Here is a 26,918-nt window from a genome sequence, read left to right as displayed (position 1 = left end):
CGTTCGGGATATGTTTCCCGTTAAGGCAATAGTTGCCATTTCTATGTAGTGGTTCCAACTGACAGTGTTTGTATGTCATTAAAATGTTTTGCTTGCAACTTGCGAATCGAGGAGGCTCTGGAACGCTTCGCAACTTTTATACATATACGGCTTGTTTTGAGAGGAACAGAGAGGAAAATGAGCTTGCACAGCCAGCGAGGATAAATCTGGGTAGGTGATAATTACTATCCGTATATCTAACACTCCTTCTACTCTTTTTCCTTTCCTATCTTTCTTCTGTATCTTTGCTTCTACTGACTGTTTGAGACTTAGTTTCTCATTTCTGACTAAGTTTTGATACCTGTCAATCATTTTTCGACCAATCAAATCATCGCACCGAGTCGGATTCGAACCACCACTAAAGAAAGACCTTCGTATTCGGAAGCCGACACGCTATCCGTTGAGCCACACTCGCACAGCAGAAAACAAAATTTGGAAATACTTATAGAATGACAAAAAAGACGGGGGTAATGTTATTATAATATGGGTAAAAGTACCCCTTTTTTAACCTGACTGAAATTCGAGCCGTTACTAGCAACCCTGCGGGGCCCAAGGCGCCGAGTATGCACCCGGCACAGTGACAAGCCGTTACTAGCAAACCCTGACCCTACCTAACTGTTAATGACCCACTACCCCCTGAAAACGGAATTATGGATAGGAAAAAAAATCGTGTTAGATCTACGGATAGTCAATATCACTTTCCATAAATCTGTGTGAAATCGAAAGTGAATATAAAGCCCTATCTAGACAAAACTATTTTCGTAGTTAACTTTTTGGGACCAAACCACGGCTATAGTCAATGTTGTGGTGTAAAAAGGTCTTTTGGATGATGATAGCCTGATACAGGACATATTCATAAATAAACTTATCTGATATTCCGATGGCGTATTGGCGGCCGCCCACGCTAAAGCTCTAAAGGAGCGGACCAATATAATTTTCCCGACCTTCAGAGCTTTAGCGTGTCGGAAGAAAATTTCTACATCGAGTACCAGATAATAAATAAACGCGCAGCGAGCGCCTCAAACAAATCAGAAATCATAAGTTCTTGATGGCCTGGCATGTTCTTTTTTCTGATCGTTGACCTCCTGGAATTTTAGCTGGAAAAATGTGGAATGAATAGGTATAGAAAATGAAAATAAACTTTATGCTTCTTTTTCGTATATATAATGTATAAAATATCGCTCTTAAAATAGACCTTTGCTAGCCGCAATCAGGCAAATTTCCAGGGTTTTGAGCTGCTACTGTTTTTATTTCAAAGACTGAACTGAGTTCGAATTCAGCTCGAAGAACAAAATAATCAACCAGGCTCTGTTGAATTAGTTGGGAACCATTAACACACAAAGAATCAACCTCAGGATAGGCTTTCTCTGTTAATAAGGACCTAGGACATCAAATACGACCCACGGCATGGCCCGAACATGTTCTGGCCTCTTGATTAATACTTTTTAAAAATGGCCCGCGCGTGGCCCGCGCAGTTTCGGACCATGTTCGGGCCAGATTTTCAAAAACTTGCTACGATCGCGTATGTAATTTCAGGACCCAATATTTATATTTTAAATTCCTTATTTTAGCAAACGAATTTAAAAATCTTCATCTTTATTCAAATATTATATATTGTTCAAACATAAAAGTTAATCATCTATTTTCCAATTAAGTTAGGAAAATTATTAAAAAGAATGATTTGAATCTTACATAATATGGTCTTCTTTTTATTCTTTATCCTGTTCCCTTTTCTCGTGGTCTTCTCCTATTCGAAGCAGAATTTTTCTGGCCCATCGTTTTTTGTACTGTTATACAACTTTGTGAATCAAACTGGTATTTGAAACTTTGAATTTGTCTAATGAAAATATTTAACAATGGATGATGATAAACCAGGAAAGGTAAATAAAATTAAATTCTACTATTCATGGCCCGAACATGGTCCGAACAAAATGTTCGGGTCGATTCAATAATACTTTTTTGTGGCCCGAGCATGGTCCGAACAGGCCCGAACATGTTCGGGCCATGCCGTGGGTCGTCATCAAATTTTTGTCATGATTGTCAGGACCCTCCCGGCGCAACGGAAACCTCCGGTGCAAAAAGTGCCGTTTTTTTCATGCACCGAAACACCGGAACGTTCCGGTGCATTTCCGGTGCTTCCGGTGCAAGAATTTTCCGAATCAAGCTGCACCCGAGAACGTTCCGGTGCTTCTTCTGGTGCATGATTTTTCGCGATATAAATGTATAAGTGCGATAGCACTCGCTGCACTAATCATGTAAATAGTAACTACGCACATGCGAATTATCCAAAATTCTAAAACCAAAATATGGTACTGGCTAATCGCATTTTTTTTTTCGTGACCCTGTCTAAACGGCTTTTTAGAGCGTGCGAAAATCCCTCGCACCGGAAGAGCACCAGAATGGCGTTTTTTAGCTGCACCCTGCTGCACCGGAAAACACCAGAGATTTCCGGAGCGCCGGGAGGGTCCTTGATTGTCATGGCTCATATATACAAAAATTAGGATTGAGTTTCAAAATTCAAGCAAAGATTGAGTTTCTGCTACCGTTATCCCAGTAGCAGAAAAGGCCTGGAAATTTGCCTGGCAATGTCATGTTAAATAAAATGTATAAAGAAGGGGGAGAAAGAACCACAAAAGGCTAGGCTGGGCAAGGCTGCAGTGCCAGGGGGGCTATGTTGTCAATTCAACAATCCTTTTTTAAGACCTTCAGGCCCTGCGGGGGTCAACATTTATGCCATCAAAAATAGTCTTATTTTTTTGCTTTTTTTCAATTGGTACCGTGAGTTGTGTAGAGTTTTAAAACCAGACGTAATTAATCGAACCAATTGAACGGTATTTTTAATCGAACTTTGTCGAACTTAATCGAACTTTGTTGGCCGATAAAAATGTTGAAGCAACCCCGCTGGTGCAGGCGTGTACCCTCACATCCCCCTGACCAGTGGGCACCAATCAAACTCCCCGGAACCCCGGCCGGGACCCCCAGGGGCCGTCCACGGTGGTACCCAAATGAGGTCATTTTTCCCAATTTTGACCAATTTTCGCCAATTTTCCAATTTTCACCAATTTTCCAATTTTTGCAGGCTTTTGGCGACGCTTTGAGGAACTTTGAAGGACCCCCACCAGTGCATGTGTGTACCCTCACATCCCCCCTGACCAGTGGGCACCGATCAAACTCCCCGGAACTTCTCGGGCCACGCGATTATTATTTTCTTAAGAACGGTCCGAACATGGCCCGTGCAGACCCGAACATGTTCGGACCATGTTAGGACCAGCTTCTTCGGAAAGTTTCTACGATCCTTTGTGTAATTTCAGGACCTGATGTTTTATATATTTTAATCCATTGTTTAGCAATTGATGTTGAAAATCTCCATTGATATCTTTAAATTAATCATTTATTTTAATTAATAGTCATTCTTAATGTAATGATTATCATCAAAAACTCTTTTCAATGATACAAAGTTCAAAACATATGGTCTTTATTTTATTTGTTTTATTTGCGTTCGCCCTGGGTTTCCACAATAACTCACATTGGCATTCTGATTGGTCAGAGAAAACGAAATTGGTTCGTGCTTTTTATTGGGTGAGATAAACTCAGTTCTAGTTTCCGACATGCTTCTAATTCTAAATTCAAGATGGCAGCGCATGAGGGAACATGACTTTGTGAAAGTTTTTAAACACAAAGGAAATATGAATGATAAGATTTTAAAGGTTAAAATCTTTATTTTTCTCTTAGTCTACAATGTCTACAATGTTTTGGGAGTCTAAATATCCAAAGGTTTTTTGTTTTTAATGCCAATGGGAAAAAGTGGCAAAAAGGCAACTTTCTTTACGCTGAAGGTTCGGGCTGATGTGGTTTTATTTTTTCGTGGTCCGAACATGCCCGAACATGTTCGGGCCATGCCGTGGGTCGTGGTGAGAATGGGGTGTAGCAGCTTCAATTAAGGAGGTCATTTTTGCGGGCTTTCGACGGCACTTTGAGGAACTTTAAAGGACCCCCAACAGTGCACAAATTGATGTTTGTAAGTGCACTTCATAGTTTTGATTCCCATTGAAAAACCATAATCTGGTTTTCATGTTATTAGATGCTGTTTTAGAGCTTTAGAGCTAGCCTGATAGAAGTTATTCTCAAGGGTGTCTGCAAAATTTCAGCGCTCTCTGTCGCAGTGTGCTCCCTCTAAAAATTTGTAACCGTCGTTATTCAATTTATAACATTTTTAACATTTGAATCATTTATTTTTACTTTTTAATAGATATATAATTAAATGGATAAGAAAGGTCTGCCTGATACAAGAAAAATAATACTAACACGCTCAGAGCCATTGGTAAACTTGAAAAAGCTTCGGGAACTATCTGGTTTCAAAGCATATAACACAACATTATACAATCAAAACAGATACCATTCTCATTTTGGAGCTAGTCAACAAAGAGTTGTTCATCCTCCATCTTCAACACGTAATAAATTGACAATTGTTTCTCCTAAAAGGAGAGTACGTATTCCTGCAAAACCACAAGTACCACTGAAAGATGTGTTACGTTTGCGAACAAGAGCTGATGGCGAGTCTAACTGTTCAACAGATGAAGAGAGGATCCGTATCCCTGGCGATGGCTGTTACTCAGAGACTGACTCGTCTGACAATGAAGATGATCTAGAAAGTGATACGTCCACTTTTGTTAATGATGTGGATAGTATTGTTCAAGATAAATCTTTCTTGTGTGAATCCAATACAGCTGATAGTGAGGATACTGAAACGATTAATAATAATGAGGATGATGATGCCAAGGATGATATACAGAGTGACTTGTACGAAGGTTAGGGCAAATTTTTCTTTTTCATTCTACAGCCATTCCATTAAGACATCATCAACCACAATCAAAGTCCATGCCTAATTTAACTGCCTCTCTTGATTTTATTAAAATATTGTGCATGGGTCATGGGGCACCCAAAGCCTACCTACAATATATGCCTTTCTTTTGGAATAGCTGTCTAAATTACTTGGGTTAAACTCCTTTGGCTAGTATTTTCTCAAAGCGAACACTAGTAGGTTATTTCAGATGTTTCATATTTTAACACTGTTTTATCCATAATTCACCTTTCAGTTTAGAATAATTACAGTTACCTTTCCATATATTTTTCCAGCTTTCGAGCAAAAATATACATGTTTGGATGGATTATAATTAATAACTATAACGTGGCCTGAAGATCGTCATCAAAGTGGTATGAAACTGCCAGTAGTAGAATAAAAAAGTGTCTTTTCATGTACTGAGCACTGTAAAACTGAAGAAATACGTAATTAATTAATAACTAATTAAATTCTTTGTCATTTCAGATGATGTTATAGATTATGAGACAGAATCTTCATCCACGTCTGGAAAAGACTCGACTAATGTATCTGACGAAGAGGAATCTCTGTCCTCACTGAACAGTGCTTGTAGTTTGCGATTGAAATTCTCAAAATGCTCTATGAAGGAAGACAGCCCTTTACCATTGTTGAAAAGCTTGTTTTCAAATAAACCACCAACGTTATATTTCACTATTGCAGAGGAGCAAGGTAAATCTATTTTTTAAAGTGTATCGGATAAACTGAATTCCAGATCAGCGGTTAGAAATGCTGAAAATTTTGGATAATACTCCGGGAAATCATTTTGTAATGTTACAATCTCGACCAATAGGTGTTTCAATAAGTTGTGTAATTTTTGTTGTTTTTGTGAATTTTGCTAAAATTCCTGCGAACTCGTCCCTCGCACAATTTGAAAAAATCATGTCAAAATAAGCCTCTCTTTAAATTAAAAATCTTTTTTAGTATTTTTGATGCTCATGAAATATCATTTCTCACCAAAATCAGTTCCCTCAAAGGTAAATTAGCTTAGAACTTGAAAATTGATTTGCAATGAATTCTATTTTAGTTTGTCAACTTCCACTTGAGGTTCGGAAGATCCTTAGATGGAAAGCAAGCACTGTTACACCAAAAGTCATCAAAAACTGTATCGCAAGAACTGGCTTCAGAATAACAAAAAGTAAATAAGAATCAACGTTGTAAAAGCGACACAAGCCAGTATCATATCATATATATTAAGTCTCTTTATTATAGGTCTAGTCTAAAAATATAGAACAAGATCGTTACACATGCACACTACTTGTACATGGGTAAAATGAAATATCTCTTAAAAATAAAACTGCTGTGAAACCGATATGCGGTCAGTCTGTGTAACTGTAAGAAAATAAAACATGTATGGCCGTCATGGCGACTAGTCCTCCTCAGCAAATCGTACTGGGGCTCTCCGTGGTCTCGTTGACCTACGAACAAAATCGTGTCTATTTGGGTGAACGTCCTCTTGTTGTGGGGCAGGGTTGGCGACTTCACCATCTCGTTGGAGGAGCACTTGTTGTGGTGGAGTTGGTTCCTCGAAGTCCCATTGCTTCTGCGTGTTTCTGTTGTCCTCATCGGCGTGTTGTTGTTGTTGTCGTTGATTCTCAGGTTTCTTGTAGATTTTCCATTTCTGCGCGTCTCTTGTGATGGTTCGATCTGGTCGTGATGCTGTGATTTGGTGTCCATTGATTGAGATGACTTCATATGGCGATGGGTCGAAGGGTGGTTTGGATTTGGTGCTCTTTTGTTTCAGGAGAACAGTGTCACCAAGCTGGATGTTGTGATGCTTGACGTATGGCTTGTTGTCTTTGTAGTGGGATTGTTTCATCTTCTGCGCGATCTCCTTTTCTCTTGCTTCGGTGATGTCTTTTCTGCTGGCTGTTTCATCTTGCTGTGGTAGACGTGAGTGGAATTTTCTGCCAAACAGGAGCTCTGCCGGTGCCTTTCCGGTTGTTGGGTGTGGTGTGGCGCGGTACATCTGTAGAGTCTTGTTCAGCTCTGCTTTGGGATCCTTCTTTTCGACGATGGCTGTGTGCCAGACTTTCTTGCAAATTTTCATGAAGGCTTCCGCAAGGCCATTTGCTTCCGGATCATCCGCGCTGAGCGTTGGTTCGTGACGAATACCTGCCCACTTGAAATATTCTTGGAGTTGGTGGTGCTCTTTTCCATTGAAAGGTGGGCCGTTGTCCGTTTTCAACCGTTTGCAATAACCGTGTCTTGTGAATATGTCATCAAACGCCTGGATGTTGTGTTCTGATCCTGTCCCTTTTACCACTGCTACTTCTGGATATCTTGACAGTTCGTCTATCACCACCAGTAGGTATATGCCGTCTGCTGTTGGTCCCCAGTGGTCGGCTGAAAGTTTCTGCCAAGGTTCCTCCGGTGGTGTGGGAGGTGTGTTGGGGTCGCGATGCTTCGTCTCTGTTGAGGCTTGGCATGCCAGGCATCTTTGCACCGCGTCTTGTATGGCCTTGTCCATCAATGGGAACCACAATCTTGACCGCATGTATCGTTTCATCATGGTTTCTCCTGGGTGTCCTTCGTGTGCTATGTCAATGAGATTCAATCGGAGGTTGCGTTGTCCTGGTTGCATGGGCGTGTCTGGGACATAGATTTGACTCCCTCTCATGATGACGCCATTTTCGACCGATAGCTCTTTGTAAATTCTGTTGTTGACTTCTGATCCAGATGGCGGCTCTGATCTGCCTTTTGAGATGTCTTCTATGAGTTGTTGGTAGTGTGGATCACTTTGAGCAGCCTGTCTGATGGTGTCGATGTCAATCGCCGGTGTTGTGTTGTTGAGGTTGATTTTCCGTACTAGAATGGTTGTTCCAATATCGAAGCCTAGATCGTCTTGTTCCATTTCTGTGAGGTGGGATATCGGGTTCGGGTGTCTGCTGCCATAGTCGCATGGCATTTCTTTCCCCTTCAGGTAGCGGAGATTGAATTGGAGATCTTGAACCCGGTCTCTGTGGTTGCTGATTTTGCGAGATGCTGGTTTCTGTCGATTGTTGTAGATTGGAATGAGAGGTTCATGGTCTGTCCATGCTGTGAATTGACTTCCGACAACGTAGTAGCGAAACTGCTCCATTGCGAAACAGAGACCAAGACTTTCTCTTTCAATTGGGCTGTATCGTTGTTCAACATCGGTTAGAGCTCTGCTGTTGTGGTCTATCGGAACCCACATACCTTCTCCCCTCTCCTGGTAGATGCTTGCCTGGATTCCTACCTCTGATGAGTCCGACACCACGTGAGTCTTTTCATTGGGATCGTACGCTTGTAGAGTCGCTGGATCGTCTAGGATTTGCATCAGCGTCTGGTATGCAGTTTCCTCTTCTTCCTGCCAGCGGAATTTCTCCCCCTTCTTCAACAATTTGCGAAGCGGTGCGGTAGTGTCTTCATATGTTGTGTGTAGTTTGTTGTCGAATGTGAACTTCGCATTGTACTGGCAAGCCATCAACAAAGAGCGAACATCCTCTGTGTTTTCAGGTCTGCCACCGTCTTTGATGTTTTGAATCTTCTTTGGGTCCGCTGTCACGCCATTTGAATGGAACGTCCGACCAAACCATTTGATTCTTGTCTGTCCGAACGTCGATTTGGACGGTTTGAGGATTGTGCCATTCTCTTTACAACGATCCAGGAATGCTGCGAGGTTTCTGTAATGTTCCTTGTAGTCTCTTCCGTAGACTAGGATGTTGTCATGCAATGTGGTGACGCCTTGGAGGCCAGCAAATGCTTTCCGTATCTCGTTGTGGAAGACGCCGCTTGAGGCTGTGGGTCCAAAATACAGCCTCTCCATTCTGTGAAGGCCCTCGTGTGTTTGAAAGATGCTCTTGTCTTTGGATTCTTTGTCTAGCTGAAGTTGATGGTAACCCCAGCCCATGTCCATTTCACTGAAAATCTTCGCTTCCTTCAGGTCGTGGCGGATCTCCTGTGGTGTTTGGACGTGGAATCGAGTGCGCTTCATCCCCGCATTGCGTGGTGTGTTGTCTATGTTCATCCTGATTTGACCATTGCTTTTATCTGTTATCACCACGTTCATCACGCAGTCATAGCTTTCTCGTGGGTCCACATCCGTTATCACTCCCTGTGTTCTCAGAAATTCAAGGAGTTTGCTGACTTCGCCTTGATAGTGGATTGGAACGTTGCGAAATGGTGGTTGCTTTGGCTCGAATTCTTCTTCATAGTCGAGGTGGATGGGCTTCGTTCTGATGCATCCAATTTTGTTGTCGTCGAAGACTAGACCTCGGTATCCGTCGACAAGTTTCAGTATCTTTTCGATCTCTGTTGGGTCTGCTTCGTTGCTGTCAGGACGTGTTTCGACTTGTATCCCAAGGTTGTCTCTGATGAGTTGGGGAATCCTCTTGATTGCACTTGTGTCTTGTGTTCGGGGGCTCTTTCCTTCCTTGTTGAAGGTGATGAATCCTAGGTGTTCTGCGTCGTTGTCTCCGAGTAGCGGTTCTGGTTGAAAACCGTCCACAACATATACTTTGCTATTGATCTTGCTTCCTTTGGCGTTCTCGATCACAGTGTGAACCATTCCGGTGATGTTGAGATTGTTTGAAGATCCCCATGCCCTGAGTATGATGTCCGGCTCTTCCAGGGGTCCCATGGTGTTGCTATAGTGTTCAGGTGTGATGATGGTGTGCTGGCTACCTGTGTCTGCGAAGAGGGTGTGTTTTGTGCCGCCTATCTTGACATCGACCCATTTGTCTGCTGGCTTAGTCACCTTCTTTATGGCAGTGAGTGTAGTAGGTTCTTGGTTCGAGTCATTTCGCTTCAATGTTGTAAAGTAATCTGCGTTGATTCTTTTGACCGTCTTCTTTCCAGGACAAATTGGAGTTCTGGCAAAATGGTTCTTCCCACCACATGTGAAGCATTCTTTGCCATTTGCTGGGCATCTCCCTGACTGATGGCTGGAGTTGCATCGGTTGCAAGATCCTTTGTGTCTGTTGCTATACTTTCCTGCCTTTTTGAGCTTCATTACTTTCAGGGATTCAATCATCTCGTCTATCTCCTCTTGTGTCATATTATCTTGATTCATTTCGTGTCGAACACGTTTGACATGTGTTGTCTTGTCCAGGCTGTGGGCGTCGTCTCGGCCTGCTTCTCGTGCTTGGCCCCATCTTGAAAGTTTCTCTAGGTTTGGATCCTCCGCAAGCGCCTTCTCTCTCAGGCTGACATCATTCATGCCGAATATGGCAGCATCCTTTATAGCTTCCTCTGTGGTGTAAGGTTTCTTGTCAAAGTTCAGGGACTTGGCCTTCTTTTCGAGATCTAGAAGGAAGTCACCCCACGTTCGTGTTCCTTGTTTGGTCCCCAGAAGCTGGTGCATGGCCATTGTTCGATTGACCATACGTCTCAGATAGTAACGTAGCCGTTCAATAGTCTGCATGTAGGTGGGTGCAGCTTCTGCGTTTGCTTCTGCACCTTCCCCATTTGCTTGTGCACCTTCTTCGTTTGCTCGGGCTCCTGTGTTGAGGTGTGATCTCTCTGCACGAATCAACTCAACCATCTCTGGTCCTCCCCAAGTTTTCAGGAGGATGATCTTTTCTTTGTCTTCTGTTACACCAATGTAGTCCATCCTGTTTTCTGCATCATCGAGCCATTCGTTAAATAGAATGAGCTTCTGCATTTTGTCAGTGCCTAGGCTGCATTGTCGTATCGGCCCAAGTGCGGATGGATCATTCTTTGGTGGTGCTGCAGCTGCCGCAGCCGGAGCTGCTTGCTGTAGCTGACCGCCAGTGATAGCTGCCATAAGTGTCTGGAATTGTTCAGGACTGAAATTCATCTTGAACTGCGTTGTTCGTATTAGACAGGAAAAGGAAAGGTCTTACCTACAACGACCAGGGCACACCTGGTGTGATGAAAGTTTCAGTAAGACTATGACGTGTCTTTCTTCTTTTCCTTGATCACGTGTCTTGTGAAGTCGTCTCCTGTGCTATGTTGGCAGCGTCTTGATTCAGTGATTGATCAGTCAAATAGAGTATGGTAATAAAGTAAGGAATAGTCTTACCTCGAAGGTCCAGGGCAAACCTGGTATGACTGAGCTTTTGGTAAGACGTCCAAGTCTTTCTTCTGGATCAAGTCTGTCAGTGTGTTGTGTCTGTGTCCAGTTTCAGCTAGTGGTCTTGTGTGTATCACTATATGTATCTTGTTTCAATAGTCTCTTCGTTGCCAGTGTAAAAGCGACACAAGCCAGTATCATATCATATATATTAAGTCTCTTTATTATAGGTCTAGTCTAAAAATATAGAACAAGATCGTTACAAACGTTACTTTATTATTGATAGGAAACTTAATAATGAAAGCGTAAAAACAGCAAATAGGGAAATCAAAAAAGAAAGCGGCTGCTTTATGTTGCTGTTATTGTTCATGACATGCACCACTGAGAATCTTCCACCCAATACGTCACTTATTGAACAATAGAAAAAGTGACGTATTGGGTGGAACAAAAACAGAAAAGTTGCATAATTGCAGTGGTGCATATCATAAATTGATAGGATTTTGTACATACCCAGCTGTTGGTGTTGCTTTTACAAAGAAAAATAATCTCTTGCGGATTTAGGAACTTGGATTTATCAAACTTGTAATTATCATTATTATTTTCTTTGATTTTAGAAAACAGTGATTGGCTTGGTGTTTGGGGCAAACATATGAAGCCTCCTGCATTCAAGGGAATTGATGTCTTTCAAAAGGTAAATTCTTTCAAGTTGAAATTTTTGTTAGAAAAAGTGAAATTATTTTTTAGTTTAGCTTAGTAGTTGCTGCAAAGTGAATAAGCATAAAAAACTCCACTTTTCCGTTTTTAGTAAGAAGTTACCCTACCTATAAAACTTTGTAGTAAGTAAGTCTGTGACCGCAGTCAGAGGCGATCTGAAGGCTCCTCTTTCGATAGCTATCTAACCGAAGGTAGGGGATGGCGCCACTCTTTCTCCCTGGATTTCTCCATTACCCTTGATCCTTCTCTTAATTGCTGAGCCCCAAGTACCATTTTGGAAATCTTTGGTATGACCCGACTGGGGATTGAACCCACAACATTGGGCACCTTAGCTGGATGCTCCACCACTGCACTACTGTCACTTAAACTCTGTACTAGCATACCCACAGTAGCTATTATTACCAGCAAGGCGTGTAGAACCTCTTTATCGTCAAAAACGTTTCTCTTCTTTATTTGAAGATCAACCACTTTCCTGGTACATTTCATATTGGTCGAAAAGATAAATTATGGAGGAATTTTTGTAAAATGAAGATAGCTTATGGAAAACAGGTATGTATTGTGATCAACGAAAAAACACAGATTTTGGTTTTTTTTTAAAGGACATAATTCAAGGTATCCTATCTCCTACCATTGGCTTACGCGACATTTCTCAACAAAAGAAAGAACAGCTTCCTTCCCCCTCCTGTGCCGTGCAAGCACAATGTAAAGACATTTTTTGACCTAAAACAGAAAGGATCATCAGTCACTGTTTGGACCATAAACCACTTACTTATGCTATATGGTTGATAATTGTAAGGATCAACGGCCGCTGTCTGGAACTGAAACGGCCTATCGTTGTACTGTTGATAATTTTTTACTTTCTAGGATTTCAATTTCGTACCACAGACGTATGTTTTGCCGCACGATTTGGGCCAGTTGAAGAAAGTCTGGGAGGAGGGTAGCACAAAGAACAAGTGGATCATCAAACCTGTAAATTAAGTTTTAATTTGGATTTTTTTTAATAAGACTTTGATTTAATTCAACAGGATAACCTTTTTTAAATGTTTCAGGTGGGGACTGGACGCTGTGTATATTTTGTCTTAAAACTTTGTCTTTCTCCTTCATGACTCTCAAGCATGGCTGATGCCTGCTTGTTCTGTGACATTTTTATTTGCGTCGACAACTGCACAGAAAATTCAAAAAATTTTACAATAAGGAACCGAAATCTAACTGAAAATAGAGCTAAACGATGCAACCAGTACCTACAATAACATAAATATACAGAATCACAGTATACTATGATAAACTTGTCATTTCAATTACAGCCAGCTTCAGCCAGAGGGTCTGGGATCAAAGTCATTAACAAATGGAGTCAAGTTCCAAAGAAGAGACCTGTAGTTGTACAAAGGTATGAGTAATAGTTATTACGCGTTATCAATATAATATAAAAAACTTTGATCATATTATATACAGCTTCAGTAAAAATAAAATGCTTTTGTTGTGAAGCGAAATATTAGTTGTTTCAAAAAATGAAATTTTGCTGTTCGTGATCTGAGATTCCCTCTGCTTCATGGTCATTTAAAAAGGACAATAAAATCTACATAATCAACAAATCTTACCCTCCGACTGCTTGTCAACTTGACGATGATATTTTTGTTATTGTTCCTTAGATTTTGTTAATTTAGTCTTATTCATTCAGCTGATGATTGTAACAACATGAAACTAAAAGTACTGAAAGCAAAGATAGTGTGTTTTTCTGAAAATTGTATAATCATTTAATAGGTATCTTGCCAAACCATACCTGATAAACGGACACAAGTTCGATTTGAGGATCTACGTTTACGTGACAAGTTTCGATCCATTACGTATTTACATCTTCGAAGATGGTTTGGTTCGATTCGCAACTTCCAAGTAAGTGAATATAGATATTCTACCAAATGAAAATGACATACATATTTTCATGAATTCGCGATGAAAGAAATTTTTCATCACAAAAGATGATTCCCTTAAAGTATTGAAAGTAGTTGATCAGACATTTTCAATTTTTCTAAACTTTTATGCCTAATCGGTCATTTGATAAAAACTGAGACACCCCCTTCTCACAGACCCACTGGGAACCCTTCCTACTGGAAAAATTGCCAAAAATGTCGTCCCCGGTTGGGAAATTATCCTCCAACTTTTGTCTCCACTGAAAATAATCAAATAAACGAATCCTCACTGCAAGATATTATGATGTTTTTCCATCCACACATAATTTTCTGACTTAAAAACAAAAGAAATTAAATCCCCGGCCATAAAAATTATGGGAATATCAATCCAGTTCTCCCATCGAGTTTCAGTCCGTTATTTTTACCCCACTGGCTGAAAAAATCCTACCGGGTCTCTGAGAAGGGGGTGTACTGAGATGTAATCTTGCATTTCACAGTGGTTGTTTATGTAGTTTAGTTTTAAAAGTTTCACTAAAAAAGGTGAAAGGAAAATTTATTTGTGGTTTATACTGTTCTATCTTACACCCGGGTAACGAAAATTCTCTTTCTATCATTCAGAAAAATTATTTTGGCCAAAAAGTCTTACAATCTTTTAAGAAGAAGTAAAGTTTTCTTCAATTTGATAACTGTTTTCTTTTTTTCGCTTTTATTTCTTAGATATTCTTCTTCATCGAAATCCCTGTCCAACCGATACATGCACTTGACGAACTACAGTGTCAACAAAAACAACACAAGCGTCTATCAAAGCAATAATGATAATTTGGAGGACTCAAAGACCAGTTATAAGTGGTAAGTTTCAACATTGTATCGAAGGGAACAGAAACACTTAACGTCCAACTATATGAGCACTAAATATCTTGTTAGCCTGTGCTAAGGGAAGCTACCCTAGAAGCGATATTTTACATGAAAGCCCAGTAATTTTACACTTTTAGGCAACCTTTCAATTAATTTCACGGGGTCCATGGCAAGTTGGCGTGTCTATCTAAGAACTGAACGAAATATTTGCAGGATCTGGGATTCGAACGGCAAACCCTTGGTTTGAGGCGCTGACGCCTTGACAACTCTACTCCACTGAATCAGGGGGGGCTGGTTCATATTCAATGTCTATCCAAACTGTTTTCACCTAACCTGGATCCTCCTCTTTCGAATTACTGATTGATTAACTTTGAGGAGAAGTAACTGGCTTGGGATCCAAACTTTTGTGTCGAGAATCTCAATACTTTTAAGTATTATTGTGCACTACAAACCATTTGAAATCATTTTTAAAGAAACCATACATAAATTTTCTTTAATAAATAAGAAAATACATGGCTGTAACTTAATAACTTAATACCTCGTTACCTTTGTTGTACAGGAGTTTAAAAGAATTATGGAAGTATTTCCAGAACATTGGAATCAGCTCTGATCGTATCTGGGAGTCGATCAAAGATGTTGCTATAAAATCTATCTTGTGGTAAGAAATATTTTTCTAGTTCTGTTAAATCTTTAGTTACTGTTTGAAATACACCAATGGTTCGACTTTATTAGTATCTTGAGTGATCATAGATCTCTGACTTTAGGCTTTTATCATCCCTCGGCGATGGTGAACTCGAATCTAATAGGTATTATACTATACATTAAAGATATTTCAATAGTTAGTACAGGGATATGACAATCCGACTAGACTACGTCATAGTCTAAAACAAAATCATAGATAGAGTCCCATAGGTAAAAGGAAAACTATTCCCATTATTGCCTTTAATTTCTACACTTGTTTGTTACGGCGTTGAATCTCTTTAACAGATATGATAACACCAATTTCTGGGGCTCTAACCACCATTATTTGGAGTGGAAGAATGCCTGTTTAATGACAGCTCACAGGCCATCCCAGTTTCAAAAACATAGTGCTTTAATTTCGTTTTAGTGGTGAAGCAAACATCAATACACTCATCAAACAAAATATTTCAAACAGGTATGTAATCTAGATAAAGCATTTACCACTAAGTATAATAGGCTACGTCATATCTTCCTTCGTTTCGAGTGTAAAACTCCTACTCTTCGGGATATGAGCATTGCTGGTTGTTTTGAATATTGAATTTTTCCGGATACATCGCAAATGTACATTGAGGTTTTAATGAAACAAAAGAGAGTTTCGAAACCTAAGCCAATCAGCTATGTTTTAAACATTCTTTTATTTGAAATCAACATAAAAATCTTTTGTGAAAGTTGTCATAGTTGTCTATTATGTTTAAACCTATTTTAATAAGCAATTCCCAGTGGGGGTTACTAGTGGCTGCCTATAGTAGTGCCTATAGACCAAGAGTAATGCCTAAAAGCCTGGAGCTGTCTATTGTGTAGACTAGGTATAATAGGCTCGCAGTTATGGTTATGGCTTCTGTGAAACGTTACTTTGACAATCGACTCTTTTAGGCAATGGTTTAAACTTTCAAAGGACTTTCCGCCAGATTTTACAGATTTTGATTTGCACTCCGGGAAATTTCTTTTATCAGTGCCACATTTAAGGTTATATTTAGTACTGACTTATAAGTATTTATTTAGTATCATTTTTTATCAGGTTATCATGTCACGAGTTGTTTGGTCTTGACATAATACTGGATACCAAGTTGAAACCATGGTTACTAGAAGTCAACATCTCTCCCAGGTAAGCGAAGGTACAACTAATGATAAAACAAAGAGTGGAGTTTTTCTATTCTTCCACTCTCTTGATGTTAACCCGCTCCAATGCTTTTCCGATTCCACTTTAAATTTAGAACATATTATACGCTCTTTTTCGATAGCTATCTGCCCGAAGGTAGGGTAGGGTGCCACTCTTTCTCCCTGATTACTTCACTTATCCACGATCCTTCTCTTTAATTGCTAAGCATTATGCATAGAGGCATCAAGTACTTTTTTTGGAGTCCTTCGTATGACCCAATCAGTTCAGCCTAAGACCTTTCGTTCTGTAGAGCATTCCACACTTGCACTGCGGATCGCTAAGAATTTCACAACAATCTTTTAGTATTACTTTGATCGGATTAACTTTCATGTGATTAAATTTCGCGATTTCGCGAATTTTTGTCATTTTCGCGAAATTAAATCCACCACAAAATTATTTAAATCACATTTTCGGAGGAGAAACCAGTCCAAAGTCTCCAAAAATGGCTATTTTCCAGCTGTTTTCAGGCATTTCGCGAAATTGAATCCACGCGAAATTTTTCAAAATTCTTACTCGCGAAATTAAATCAAGAAAATTTCGCGAAATTTAATCCGATTAAAGTAGACTTGACTTTTATCAATCTATTCTCTTTTGAAATGATTTAAACAAATTCTTGAACAACTGTATCTTCTTTTGTTTAGCTTGCATTCGAACTCAGATCTTGACAAGAAAATCAAAGGACAATTAGTCAAGGACATTCTCAACATGACTGGATTCTTTTTACCAAGGAGTTTGCTCATCAATAACTCTGGAAGGTAGAGTTTTTTTATTTAGAAAACCAGATGTATTTATCCCTCTTAAAGTACCAGTACTCGAAACTTTTTTAACCCATTGATATCCACAACATTACTTAACAGTCTTTTAAAATGTCTTTCAGAGCACTAAGTTTCATTTAAAATTCTTATAGTTCTTCCAAATGACTTTCAAATTTGACTGACTTTAAACTTGGTCTGTTCTGTTTTTGTAAAACAAAAAGAACGGTGCAACTTTATAGTAGAATTTCGTTTGGAAACATTTTTTGAAAATCGATTGGAAATCTTTCGTTTATATGATTTTTGCGATTCCTTTTTTTTTCCTCACAGGACGTCAAATATCGATGAGATCGCAGCTGAAAGATTTTGGTTTGAACAAAGAACCTTGTCATCAGATGAAAAAACAAAGGTTTGATTAATCTTTTTTCTTGACGCCCTTTTATATCGGACATCGGACATTTCTCGGGCAGTTCGAATGTTGGATTTTAAAGAACTTTTTCAAACAAAAAAAATTCCCATTTGTAGAGGGAATTCGTTTTTTTGAGGTCGCTCGACTTTTTTAGTCAAAGCACTTGTTATACATTTTTGGAAAGCTAAGGGGTAGGGGAATAAAAATAACTTGGGTGCCAATTTTTTTTCGGGCACTTTGGTGTGATTTTTGAACAGACCCTTAAAAACAGTGTTTTTGAGCTGCAGAAACAGCTGTTTTGTCCATTTTTTGCGCTTTTTAAAACTCAATATCTCGAGTTAGGTACAGAAATCACCTATACTCGCAATGCATCTCTAATCTTAATTTTTTGAGAGCTTTCCAAAAATATACAACAGGTTTCTATTTTCTCAAGCTAAAATTTTCATTAATTTTTGACCCTATAATTTTTGCCTGAGACCGTCATATTTGTCCGAAAAACACACCAAAGTGTCCGAAAAAAAATTGGCACCCAACAATGCGTTCTAAATCCATGGCACCCAAGTTATTTTTATTCCCCTACCCCTTAGCTTTCCAAAAATGTATAATAAGTGCTTTGACTAAAAAAATCGAGCGATTTTACAAACTTCCCCCTACTACATGATTTCTCAACATTTTGACCTACTACTGACAGAAAATATTTTTTGCTTTCAGCACACGTTTTACATTCAAAGACACGAAGACCTAGTAAGTGCATTCTACTTTCAAAGTCAAGACCAAAGAAAAGATAAACCTTTAGGAAAATTTTGTCGCATTACAAAAAGATTTTGTCATTGCCGCTATGGAATTAACCGAGGACTTTTATTAGTTAAGGAAAATATAGTCATATTCCACAACAAAATCCTCTCATCAAGGTTTAATACTCGAAATTAAAAAAACTCACGTAAATATTTCTTCACTAGAGAACACGTTGTACCATCCTGGATATTTTGACTCCTGATGACGTCATGATTATCATGGAAACCGAAGATGAGGTAATCTTTAAAAGTTTTTCAATACTCAGGTCTCTATTATAAGTATGATAGGGTTAACAAGGTAACATTTTACCCAATGGTTTGTGCGTAAGGGTCGGTCGTTTCTTCTTTTTTTATAATCTTCTCTCTCTAAACCTATATATTATTTGTTATAGTTCAGTAGAAGTGGTTCCTTTGAGCGTTTGATGCCAACGTCGGAACAAAAGAACTACCTTCAATTTATGCAGACACCGGTAGGTAGAAAATGTTTTGACATTCCTCTTTTTCTTGTCGAGCTTGTCTCCTCAATGTAAAAATACATAATACAGCCCTCCTTAGTACCACGCTCGTGCCATACGTTGTTGTTCGTAATGAATGAGCCCCAAAATATTATCAATGGTGACATTCAGAAGATTTGATTTTTAATTGTCATAAAAAAACGGTCAATTAAAACGCCAAAGGATCTCAATTTAAAGTTTCATCTAATGCCATCCCTCGTCTTAGGAGCTCGGTAAGAATTGTTAGTTTAGTTAATGAGGTTGACCATGTTGCGAATTCTTTTCTTTTAAACAAATCATTTATTTTAACAAATCATGGCCTATGATCAGTATGTGACGTTTAGGTTTTGGAAACCAATGCTCTCGTCTCGGTCTTCAACCGTTTTGTATGTTTAGACTTCGTGAAAATCTGCACTATGAACGTCAAAATATTGTGTACCATGAAAATGTATATTATATTAAAAGAATTATCTAATTTAATTATATACTATCATCGCACTAATTAAAAGTTTTTGAATACTTTTTCAGCGTTATTACAACTTGTTGCTCGATGAATGGACGAAACAGTACATGAGAGATGCTGTTCGATCAGGAATAGGTTAGTCACCGCCAGTAATCATTCTTCAATCCCTAGCCAGGTTTTTATAACTCGGGCTTTCTTTTTATAAAAAAAAACTAATACATACTGTAGAAGTCATTGCCAAAAGAACTTATTAAAAAAGGTATGATTGAGATTAAGTAAAGTAGTTTAACATAACCGTAGGCTTGTTGCCTACCTTTAAGCAACGGGTAACATAACCGTCTATTGTAGGCTAGGGTCGCTCAGACAAAATGGGGGTACAGGGGCGTGTCGAAGAAAAACGTCACTTTTTCAAAAGTCTGAAAATATCGAACATTTGGCCATTCTTACCATCAACTTCCCTCGACAAAGTTTAAACTTTACCTCGCGTACATCGTTGATCTTTGTCTGACAGGATCAATTTTTGGCATGTCACCGTCGGCCGCCATACTCAGTACATTAAAGGAAGAGATTTTGGCTGGAAGAAAATTTGGTGGATATGGCGGATTTGGCGGATTTGGTCAAAATCCGCCAAATTTAAGTTGCTCTATTTATTCCCCCAAATGTGTGCTAAACAGGTGTTTCCTTTTTGAACCTACTCCGGTGGAGGTCCTATAAATTAACCTGTGTTTGTTCGTTCGTCCGTCCGTCCGTCCGTTCGTTCGTCTGTTACCAACTTTTCTCAGGATTGAATCATAGGAATCTTTAGATTTTTCGTACAAAGGTGCAAAATGGTAGTGGCCAGAATGTGACGGAGCCCGATTTTCGAAAAAAAAATTTTTTGGGCAAATTAGGGCCAAAAAACGGCTAAAAAACGGGTTTTTTGGACTTTGTGAAAAATTGGATCATTAATTTTTTTCCAATTTTTTTCATGAAAGTAGGGTACCATCATCGGTAAAAGATGGCTCAAGCAGATTATTTGCAAAAAAAAATTTTTGGCTTAAAAAACACATGTTTATCTATAAAAATCACCATCAATAGGCATACATCAATGTTCTTAGTCAAATTACTCTATTTGTTTATGAGATAGATGTTTTTTTTTGCTTACTTTTGAAGAGTATGTGTGTTTAGACAGGAAATTTTGGTTGCTTGACGTGTTTTTATAAAAAAACTGACCAAATTCGATATTTTTTTATAAGCACATTATCAATTACTTAGGTATTAGCTTTTCTCGAGATCGGCTCTTTCATTCTTTATGATTTTTTTCACAAAGATGCATAACTACATAACTATAAACCCTCGAATGTGACGGAGCTCGATTTTTGGAAAAAAAGTTTTCGGGGTAAATTTTAGCTAAAAAACGGCCGAAAAAAGGGTTTTTTGGACTTTGTGAAATACTAGATCATTGCTTTTTTCTGATTTTTTGCATGAAAGTTGATAAAAGATGGCTCAAGCAGGTTTTTGTAAAAAAAATTTCAGCTCAAAAAACGCATCTTTATCTATAAGAATCACTATTAATAAGCATACATCAATGTTCTTAGCCAAATTACTCAATTTTTTGATGAGATAGATGTTTTTTTTTGCTCACGAAGTCTTGAATATGAAAGAATATTTCAAGAGCAAACGACTAATTTTAATAGATTGTCACTATTTGTGTTCTGAATGATTAATGGTCACGTAGATATCAATTATAATTGTGTTAAATGCATAACCAGGTAGGTCCATAAAAGTATCACTTGTTTAATGGTGTTTTTTTTTACAAAATGACCTTCGTCCGCCAAATGAAATTCCCGCCAAAATTAATTTTTAAAGTTAACCGCCAAATTAAATTCCTTCTGAAAAAACTTTTTCGGCCATCCGCCAAATTAAATTTCCGCCAAAATTTCTTCCTTTAATGTATTTTGTTTTGTGAGGTTGACAAATTTCGGGAAATCTTCCTACTAGTACTAACATTTCATTTCTTTCTGCATTTTTTATTTATTCATCAGGTATAAGTTTGATCCAATCACTAGCGGAAGCCGGTGTTCATTTATCGGACAGTGTATCTGTACATCCTAGACATCAGGTATACTTTTGTTTTTTGCCACAGTCTGGAAATTCTTATCCTACATTTACAGTGATTTTAGAAAGCAAAGAAGGTCATCTTCGGTCTTACCGCCAGATGCCGCTACTCCGCCCACTTTTTCTTCTAGGTTTTCTTTAACGTTATGGGAAAAAGATGCTCGGATTTGAATCGATCGTTATGAATAGCAAGGGTTTCAAGTGTTTCTAACTATTCGAAAGAATTTGTGAAGTCTTAATTAATTTCTTGTTTGATGCTCTTTTTCTTTATAAAATGAAAAATTTTGTTTTGATCACCGTCTTCTCTTATAGTGGTTGCAGGGTGGTTCAAGAAATTATCTTAACCGTCCAATGTTCTCAGCTTTCCCGTCTCTCAATCACCGACGAAAGAAATCACCTCAAATTTCACCAAGTCTTTATTCTTCACGTTCATCACATAACAAACATCCCGGTAGCGGCAAGAAAGAGACAACTTCATCTAAGACGGCAACGCGTAAAGGCGCTAGCAGGTGATCGAACGATTGGTCTGGATTTTCATTGCCGTGTAATTTTTTTAAGATTCCTCTGATGTTTTAAAGTGGTGAAATGCTTTATGAATTTTCATTGAAAATTTGGTGAATGAAACCTGTAGAGTAGCATGACATTTTTTTAACAGTGTTTCATGAACGGCCAACTCCTCTGACGCCTCTCTAATTAATAGGTATCAGCTTGAGAGGATCGTGAAAGATAATTCTAATTAACTAGGAAACACAGTGTCCTCCATTTCGACCGTGTCAGCTTATTTGGGTGTCCGCAAAATGTGTATTACTCTCAAGTGTCTAATTAACTCCCTCTCTTGGGGTAAGCAGGAAAAATAACCGATGGCTTGTCCTGTTTTTTCGTCAAAACTAGCGAAATTGCCCACATAATCTTTTTGACAGATCTATTTGCCATTTACAATAAGGGCAGAAACTTTCACGGGCAGAAACTTTCGGAATTTTCGCGATTTTTGCCTTTTTTTGCGAAAGTTTCTGCCAGGTAAGAAATTACACGAGAAATCTGGGAAAGTTTTTCCCGCAAAAAGTACACGTTTTTTGCTATTTTATACTCAGTTTTTGTGCATTTTTATCGCTTTTTTGCCTGCAAAATGAAATAAAATTCTAAATTTGCGAAAGTTATATCCGTTGAATTCGTTCCAAAAGTTAAATTCGAGAAAGTTTCTGCGCGCCGAAGCTTCTGCTCTTAAAGTAGCCTACTTCTATCCCAACACGCGATTTTTGAACGGTGTCGAGGAAAAAGCCGTGGTCGTCTGTTACAGGCAATTTGTCACTGTGACTCTATAAAAACGAGTTAGGGGTTTATAGTGTGTTTTGAAAAACATTCACATGAGGTATATGCATGGAGATGACCTACGCATTTGAGAAAGATCAGAAAATTTTCACTTAAGTTAGGGTTAAAAATAATATATTTTAATATGTAGGATTTCCTAATAGATTTTTACTGATGTATTTAAAAAAATATTTATTGATATTTTGGTTGACTTCATATGGGTTTGAAATATTCTTGTAAATATTTGGCATGTGTATTTTTGAAAGTTAAATGGTATATTTTGCTAACTTTTTTCGAAATAATGTATATATGGTTTGAGGTAGGATGATAACTTACAATTATTTTTGAACTAAAAAGAAAAGAAAAACTAAATTTATTTAAAATTGTAGACCATTTATTGCTTTTTTAAAGGTTTTATTTTTACGTAAGTGTTTCCGTTTCATATCAGACACACGTTTCATATCAGGACAGTGTCTGCCTACTGTTATATTGTGCTGATATAAGCAAAAAAAGGCTTTTCTTTTCCTCTTTCTTACCAAACTTGCTCTACATCTGTGTCAATTCAACATCAAAAATCTTGTGAATTAAAATTGATGAGTAAGCAAACGATATCACTTCCATCCAGTAGGATGGAAGTATATAGTTTGGGTGTCGTCGGGTATGTGCGAGACATTAGGGTCCCTTTTTTACACCTTCGATCGAAAGTCCCTTGAAGTTGGTCCTGGATTCTCTAGGCAGGGAACATCTGAGGCCTGCTAGAAAAGTAAATGAATTTTTTTTTCTAATTTATTGCTCCTGGATTTTCGGAACAGATATTTCATACTCCTTCCTAGATTATTTGAAGTGCTTGAAAAATAGCTGGCTCCTGGAGCTTACTCCAAAATTTCCTCTCCTGGAAAAAAAGAACAGATATATTTTGAAAAATTCTGTTGCTGGCTGCTCCTGCATTTTCTTGAGAATTTTCGACCATGTTTAGTTTTAGGCAACTGATTTTCCAAATGTTACACCCTTAGAGTGCATTTTTTTCTCATTTTTACTCATTTTGACCCTTACAGTCGAGTGTTCTCACTAGGATGCGTTTAGTGTTAAACCAACTTTTAAATCAATAAAGGTAAAAAAACAAAAAGTACCAGAATGTATCTCACTTTTATCGCCTCGTACTTTGAAGTACTTTGAAATAAGCCGTAGATACTGGGTTTGTGGTGGGGGCATCCGAGATAACGGGATCACGGGATTGGGCCTTTTTTCAAACGGTATTTCGGGATTTGCATCAAAATATAACGGGAAAACGGGACTGGAGCCATCTGCCGATACCGGGATTCCACCCTTAAATCTAACGGTAAAACGGTAACCAATCAAATATTTCTCGGGATTCCGGTATTTAGTCATTTCAAGGCACTTTCAGTGGTTCATTCAAATGGGGATGAAGGTTCAGTGTAGTTTTCCTGGTATGGATGATGCGTGGTCCAGGGCCTGAGCCACTTAGGGCTGGGGGCTATGATGGCATTCCACGTTTTTGTAAAGAAAAGGAATTTTTAATTCCCATGATTCAGACTTTCGTTTCGAGAACCACATTTCTTGGCAAAGTCAGTTTGAAATGAATGTGGTCGTTTTTAAGCAAATCAGAGGATCAAAATTGAAAATTTCTCCCGTCGGCGCAAACCATGGTGGTTGCGCCTCCTTAGTCACGATGTTTTCGACTCTTCGACGTTGAAATCAAGACACAGGTGATTTAAACGGTACACTGCTTTTTGAAGTTACAACTTTCTTTTCCGATTTTTTTTTTCAGAAAAATTAAGCTTCAAATGGGAATTGTGGCTCTAAAAATGAGTTCTAGGAAAAACTTTGACACCGTTGGAAAAGCTCTAGGTCTCAGCTTCCTAAAGCAACAGGACATTTTAGCTGAAAACGCAGTGGCTCTGAGCTATGACAATTTGATGAAGGGTCGGTAAACAGCCCTTTTCAGACCGTATAAATAGTACGTTATCAGCCGTCTAGGGGTTAGGCAGTTGTGCCTGTTTCCAAACAGAGGAGATGAATGGCAATATCTTGTCAAGCTAAAATTACTTAAATTAGAGTAGTCTAACAACATGTTTTTCCAAAAAAAATTCATATGGTCATTTTTTTAACCTTTCTTAGCGAGCTATCAAGCGAAGCTACCTTGCATCTTAAAAACTCTTAAAAAATTTAAATTACATAATTTCTAAGTGGCGTATAATGATTATATCAATATTCTGCAGTTTGGAAGTATTTTCGAAAAGCAGAGCATTTTTAGCCAAGCGAGAGTAACAGAAATGCAAAAATTTCCTCTAGGTGCAACCATGGTTGTGCCTCCTTATCCCTTAGCCAAGCATTATGGTGTCAAGTCTTATGACGTCATCAAACACCTCACGGTGCTTAAAGTCACATGCACTAGAAAAATCACTACAAAGTTAAGCTTTTCTCAAGATCTAGTCAAAAAAATCTCGAGTACGGAGCTCTTTTTCTCTCTTTATTTTTAAGATGCATTTTGTAAGCGAAGTAAATAAACCGACCTCAGATAATTATGATCCATTATCAATGTTTGTGTTCCTTGAAATACAAATTGTAACGAGACCGGGATTTAGTGGAAAAGTCAACGGGATTTCGGGATTTTGCCGAAAATTTAACGGGATTTCGGGATTTTCGACCCTCGGATGCCCCCCACTTTGTGCACCACACACAGACAAAACAAAAAGGAGCCATGTCCCACGTCCTTTATCTTTCATATGTACCAGAATCTGCTCAAAAATTAACAAAAAGGAGTCTGAGTCGTCAGAAGAACCGTCCCTGATCGAGGTACATGCTTTTCAAAAGTCCTATTAGGAGGTTGGAAAGTCCCACCAAATTCTTATTTTTGACGAAATAGCGCTCTATTATTTTTTTAGTTTCTGTAGAAAATGCGCTCCATTAATGACAGCCATGTCTACCGTGCGTAAACAAAGGTCAGAACATCATGAAGATCAAATTCAAAGCAGCTAAAAATCAATCAGGGCAATCAAAGTTTGTCCCTTTACTCTTCCATTGTAGTTTTGTATGGTAAGGGAGCATTCAAAATGCATAGTTGTTGCTAAGAGGGGGAGAAGGTTCTGTTAAATAGACCTCTTGCTAGGCACGAATAGACCTTTTTTTAAAGAGGCAGCCATGTTGAATAATTATAGGACCCTGCCGACGCACCGGACTTAACGAACACCGGACACACGAAAGTCCAGTGTAAAATGATAATTTTTTTTACCACCGGACAATTTCTACACCGGACTTAAGGAAGTCGGATGTCCGGTGTCGGAGAAGGATATTTTTTCCCACCGGACAATCAAAACACCGGACATGACCAGTCCGGTGCGTCCGGTGTTTCTTAATTTTTTGTTTCATAAATGTCCGGCGTTCAAAATTCCCTGTATGCAACACCGGACTTATTGCGTCCGGTGTAGCGAAAGGATACTTTTTGCCACCGGACAAATACACCGGACAGTCCGGTGCGTCGGCAGGGTCCTATAATTATGTACTCCAGCATAAAAACAATGATACAGCCATGCATAATTTTTAAGATATGCATGATACAGTAATTATGCATGGCTGTATCATTGTTTTTATGCTAGAGTACATAATTATTCAACAGGGCTGCCTCTTTAAAAAAAGGTCTATGTCATAAATGGGTTCGATTTGATTGGGACTGTTTTAGATGACCAGTTTTGTTACGACCCTGCCTATGCCCCGGACAGTCCGGAGCAAATGTCTGGGGTCTGAAAAAAATAACTTTTTCCCCGGACCTACGTCCGGGGCTCCAATTTTTGCGCCATAAATTTACCCCGGACGTATTTCAATGAATTAGAAAAAAGCCCGCGCGGTCAGCGATTCTATAAAAAGCGACCGCGCGGGCTGTCTGGGGCGTCCGGGGTAGTCTCTCAAAAACAAATAATACGGACCCCGGGCACGCATCAAAAAAACCCCGGACTGTCCGGGGCATAGGCAGGGTCGTGTTTTGTTTGACTGAGATCATCTGGTCATTTGAAAACTGGTTTAATGTCAAATTGACGTTATGGGGGAGGGGGTGTTTCAAAAGTTTGTTTTGATGTTATGCAAGCTGATTGGGCTGACAAAGTTGACACAACACATTGACAAGTACCGTAAGTTGGTCTAATATCGACAGTTATCGACATCCCTCGTCTAATAGACCTTTTTTCAAAGAGGACGTCCTGTTGAATAATTATGTAGTCCAGCCATAAAAACAATGATAGAGCCATGCATAATTACTGTATCATGTATATTGTAATAATTATGCATGGTTTTATCA

General features: G+C 38.8%; 1 protein-coding gene across 1 annotated transcript; it reads left to right on the top strand.

The window, feature by feature from the left end:
* Window positions 1-4,286: 4,286 nt before the first annotated feature.
* LOC136815739 (tubulin monoglutamylase TTLL4-like) lies at window positions 4,287-22,411 on the top strand. Its single transcript, XM_067072185.1, has 20 exons — window positions 4,287-4,847; window positions 5,366-5,587; window positions 5,943-6,053; window positions 11,528-11,604; window positions 12,087-12,176; window positions 12,492-12,596; window positions 12,932-13,014; window positions 13,389-13,517; window positions 14,252-14,383; window positions 14,949-15,047; window positions 15,498-15,545; window positions 16,149-16,235; window positions 16,931-17,044; window positions 17,372-17,450; window positions 18,162-18,194; window positions 18,410-18,481; window positions 18,637-18,714; window positions 19,267-19,336; window positions 21,226-21,302; window positions 21,611-22,411. Exons 1-20 carry the CDS (start codon window positions 4,301-4,303, stop codon window positions 21,809-21,811), a joined length of 2,454 nt encoding a protein of 817 aa, XP_066928286.1. The 5' UTR covers window positions 4,287-4,300; the 3' UTR covers window positions 21,812-22,411.
* Window positions 22,412-26,918: the final 4,507 nt, after the last annotated feature.

Source organism: Clytia hemisphaerica, unplaced genomic scaffold (genome assembly GCF_902728285.1).
Source record: "Clytia hemisphaerica strain Z4C2 unplaced genomic scaffold, Clytia hemisphaerica genome assembly, whole genome shotgun sequence".
Lineage (NCBI taxonomy): Eukaryota > Metazoa > Cnidaria > Hydrozoa > Leptothecata > Clytiidae > Clytia > Clytia hemisphaerica.
The sequence above is the reverse complement of the archived record's forward strand: the minus strand, read 5'-3'. Positions and strand labels throughout refer to the sequence as shown.

Coding starts and splice junctions, on each gene's coding strand:
- LOC136815739 (XM_067072185.1), top strand. CDS start 4,301: ATGGATAAGAAAGGTCTGCCTGATACAAGAAAAATAATACTAACACGC. Junction 12,597..12,931: donor ACAAGTGGATCATCAAACCT/GTAAATTAAGTT, acceptor TTTCAATTACAG/CCAGCTTCAGCCAGAGGGTC. Junction 13,015..13,388: donor AGACCTGTAGTTGTACAAAG/GTATGAGTAATA, acceptor ATCATTTAATAG/GTATCTTGCCAAACCATACC.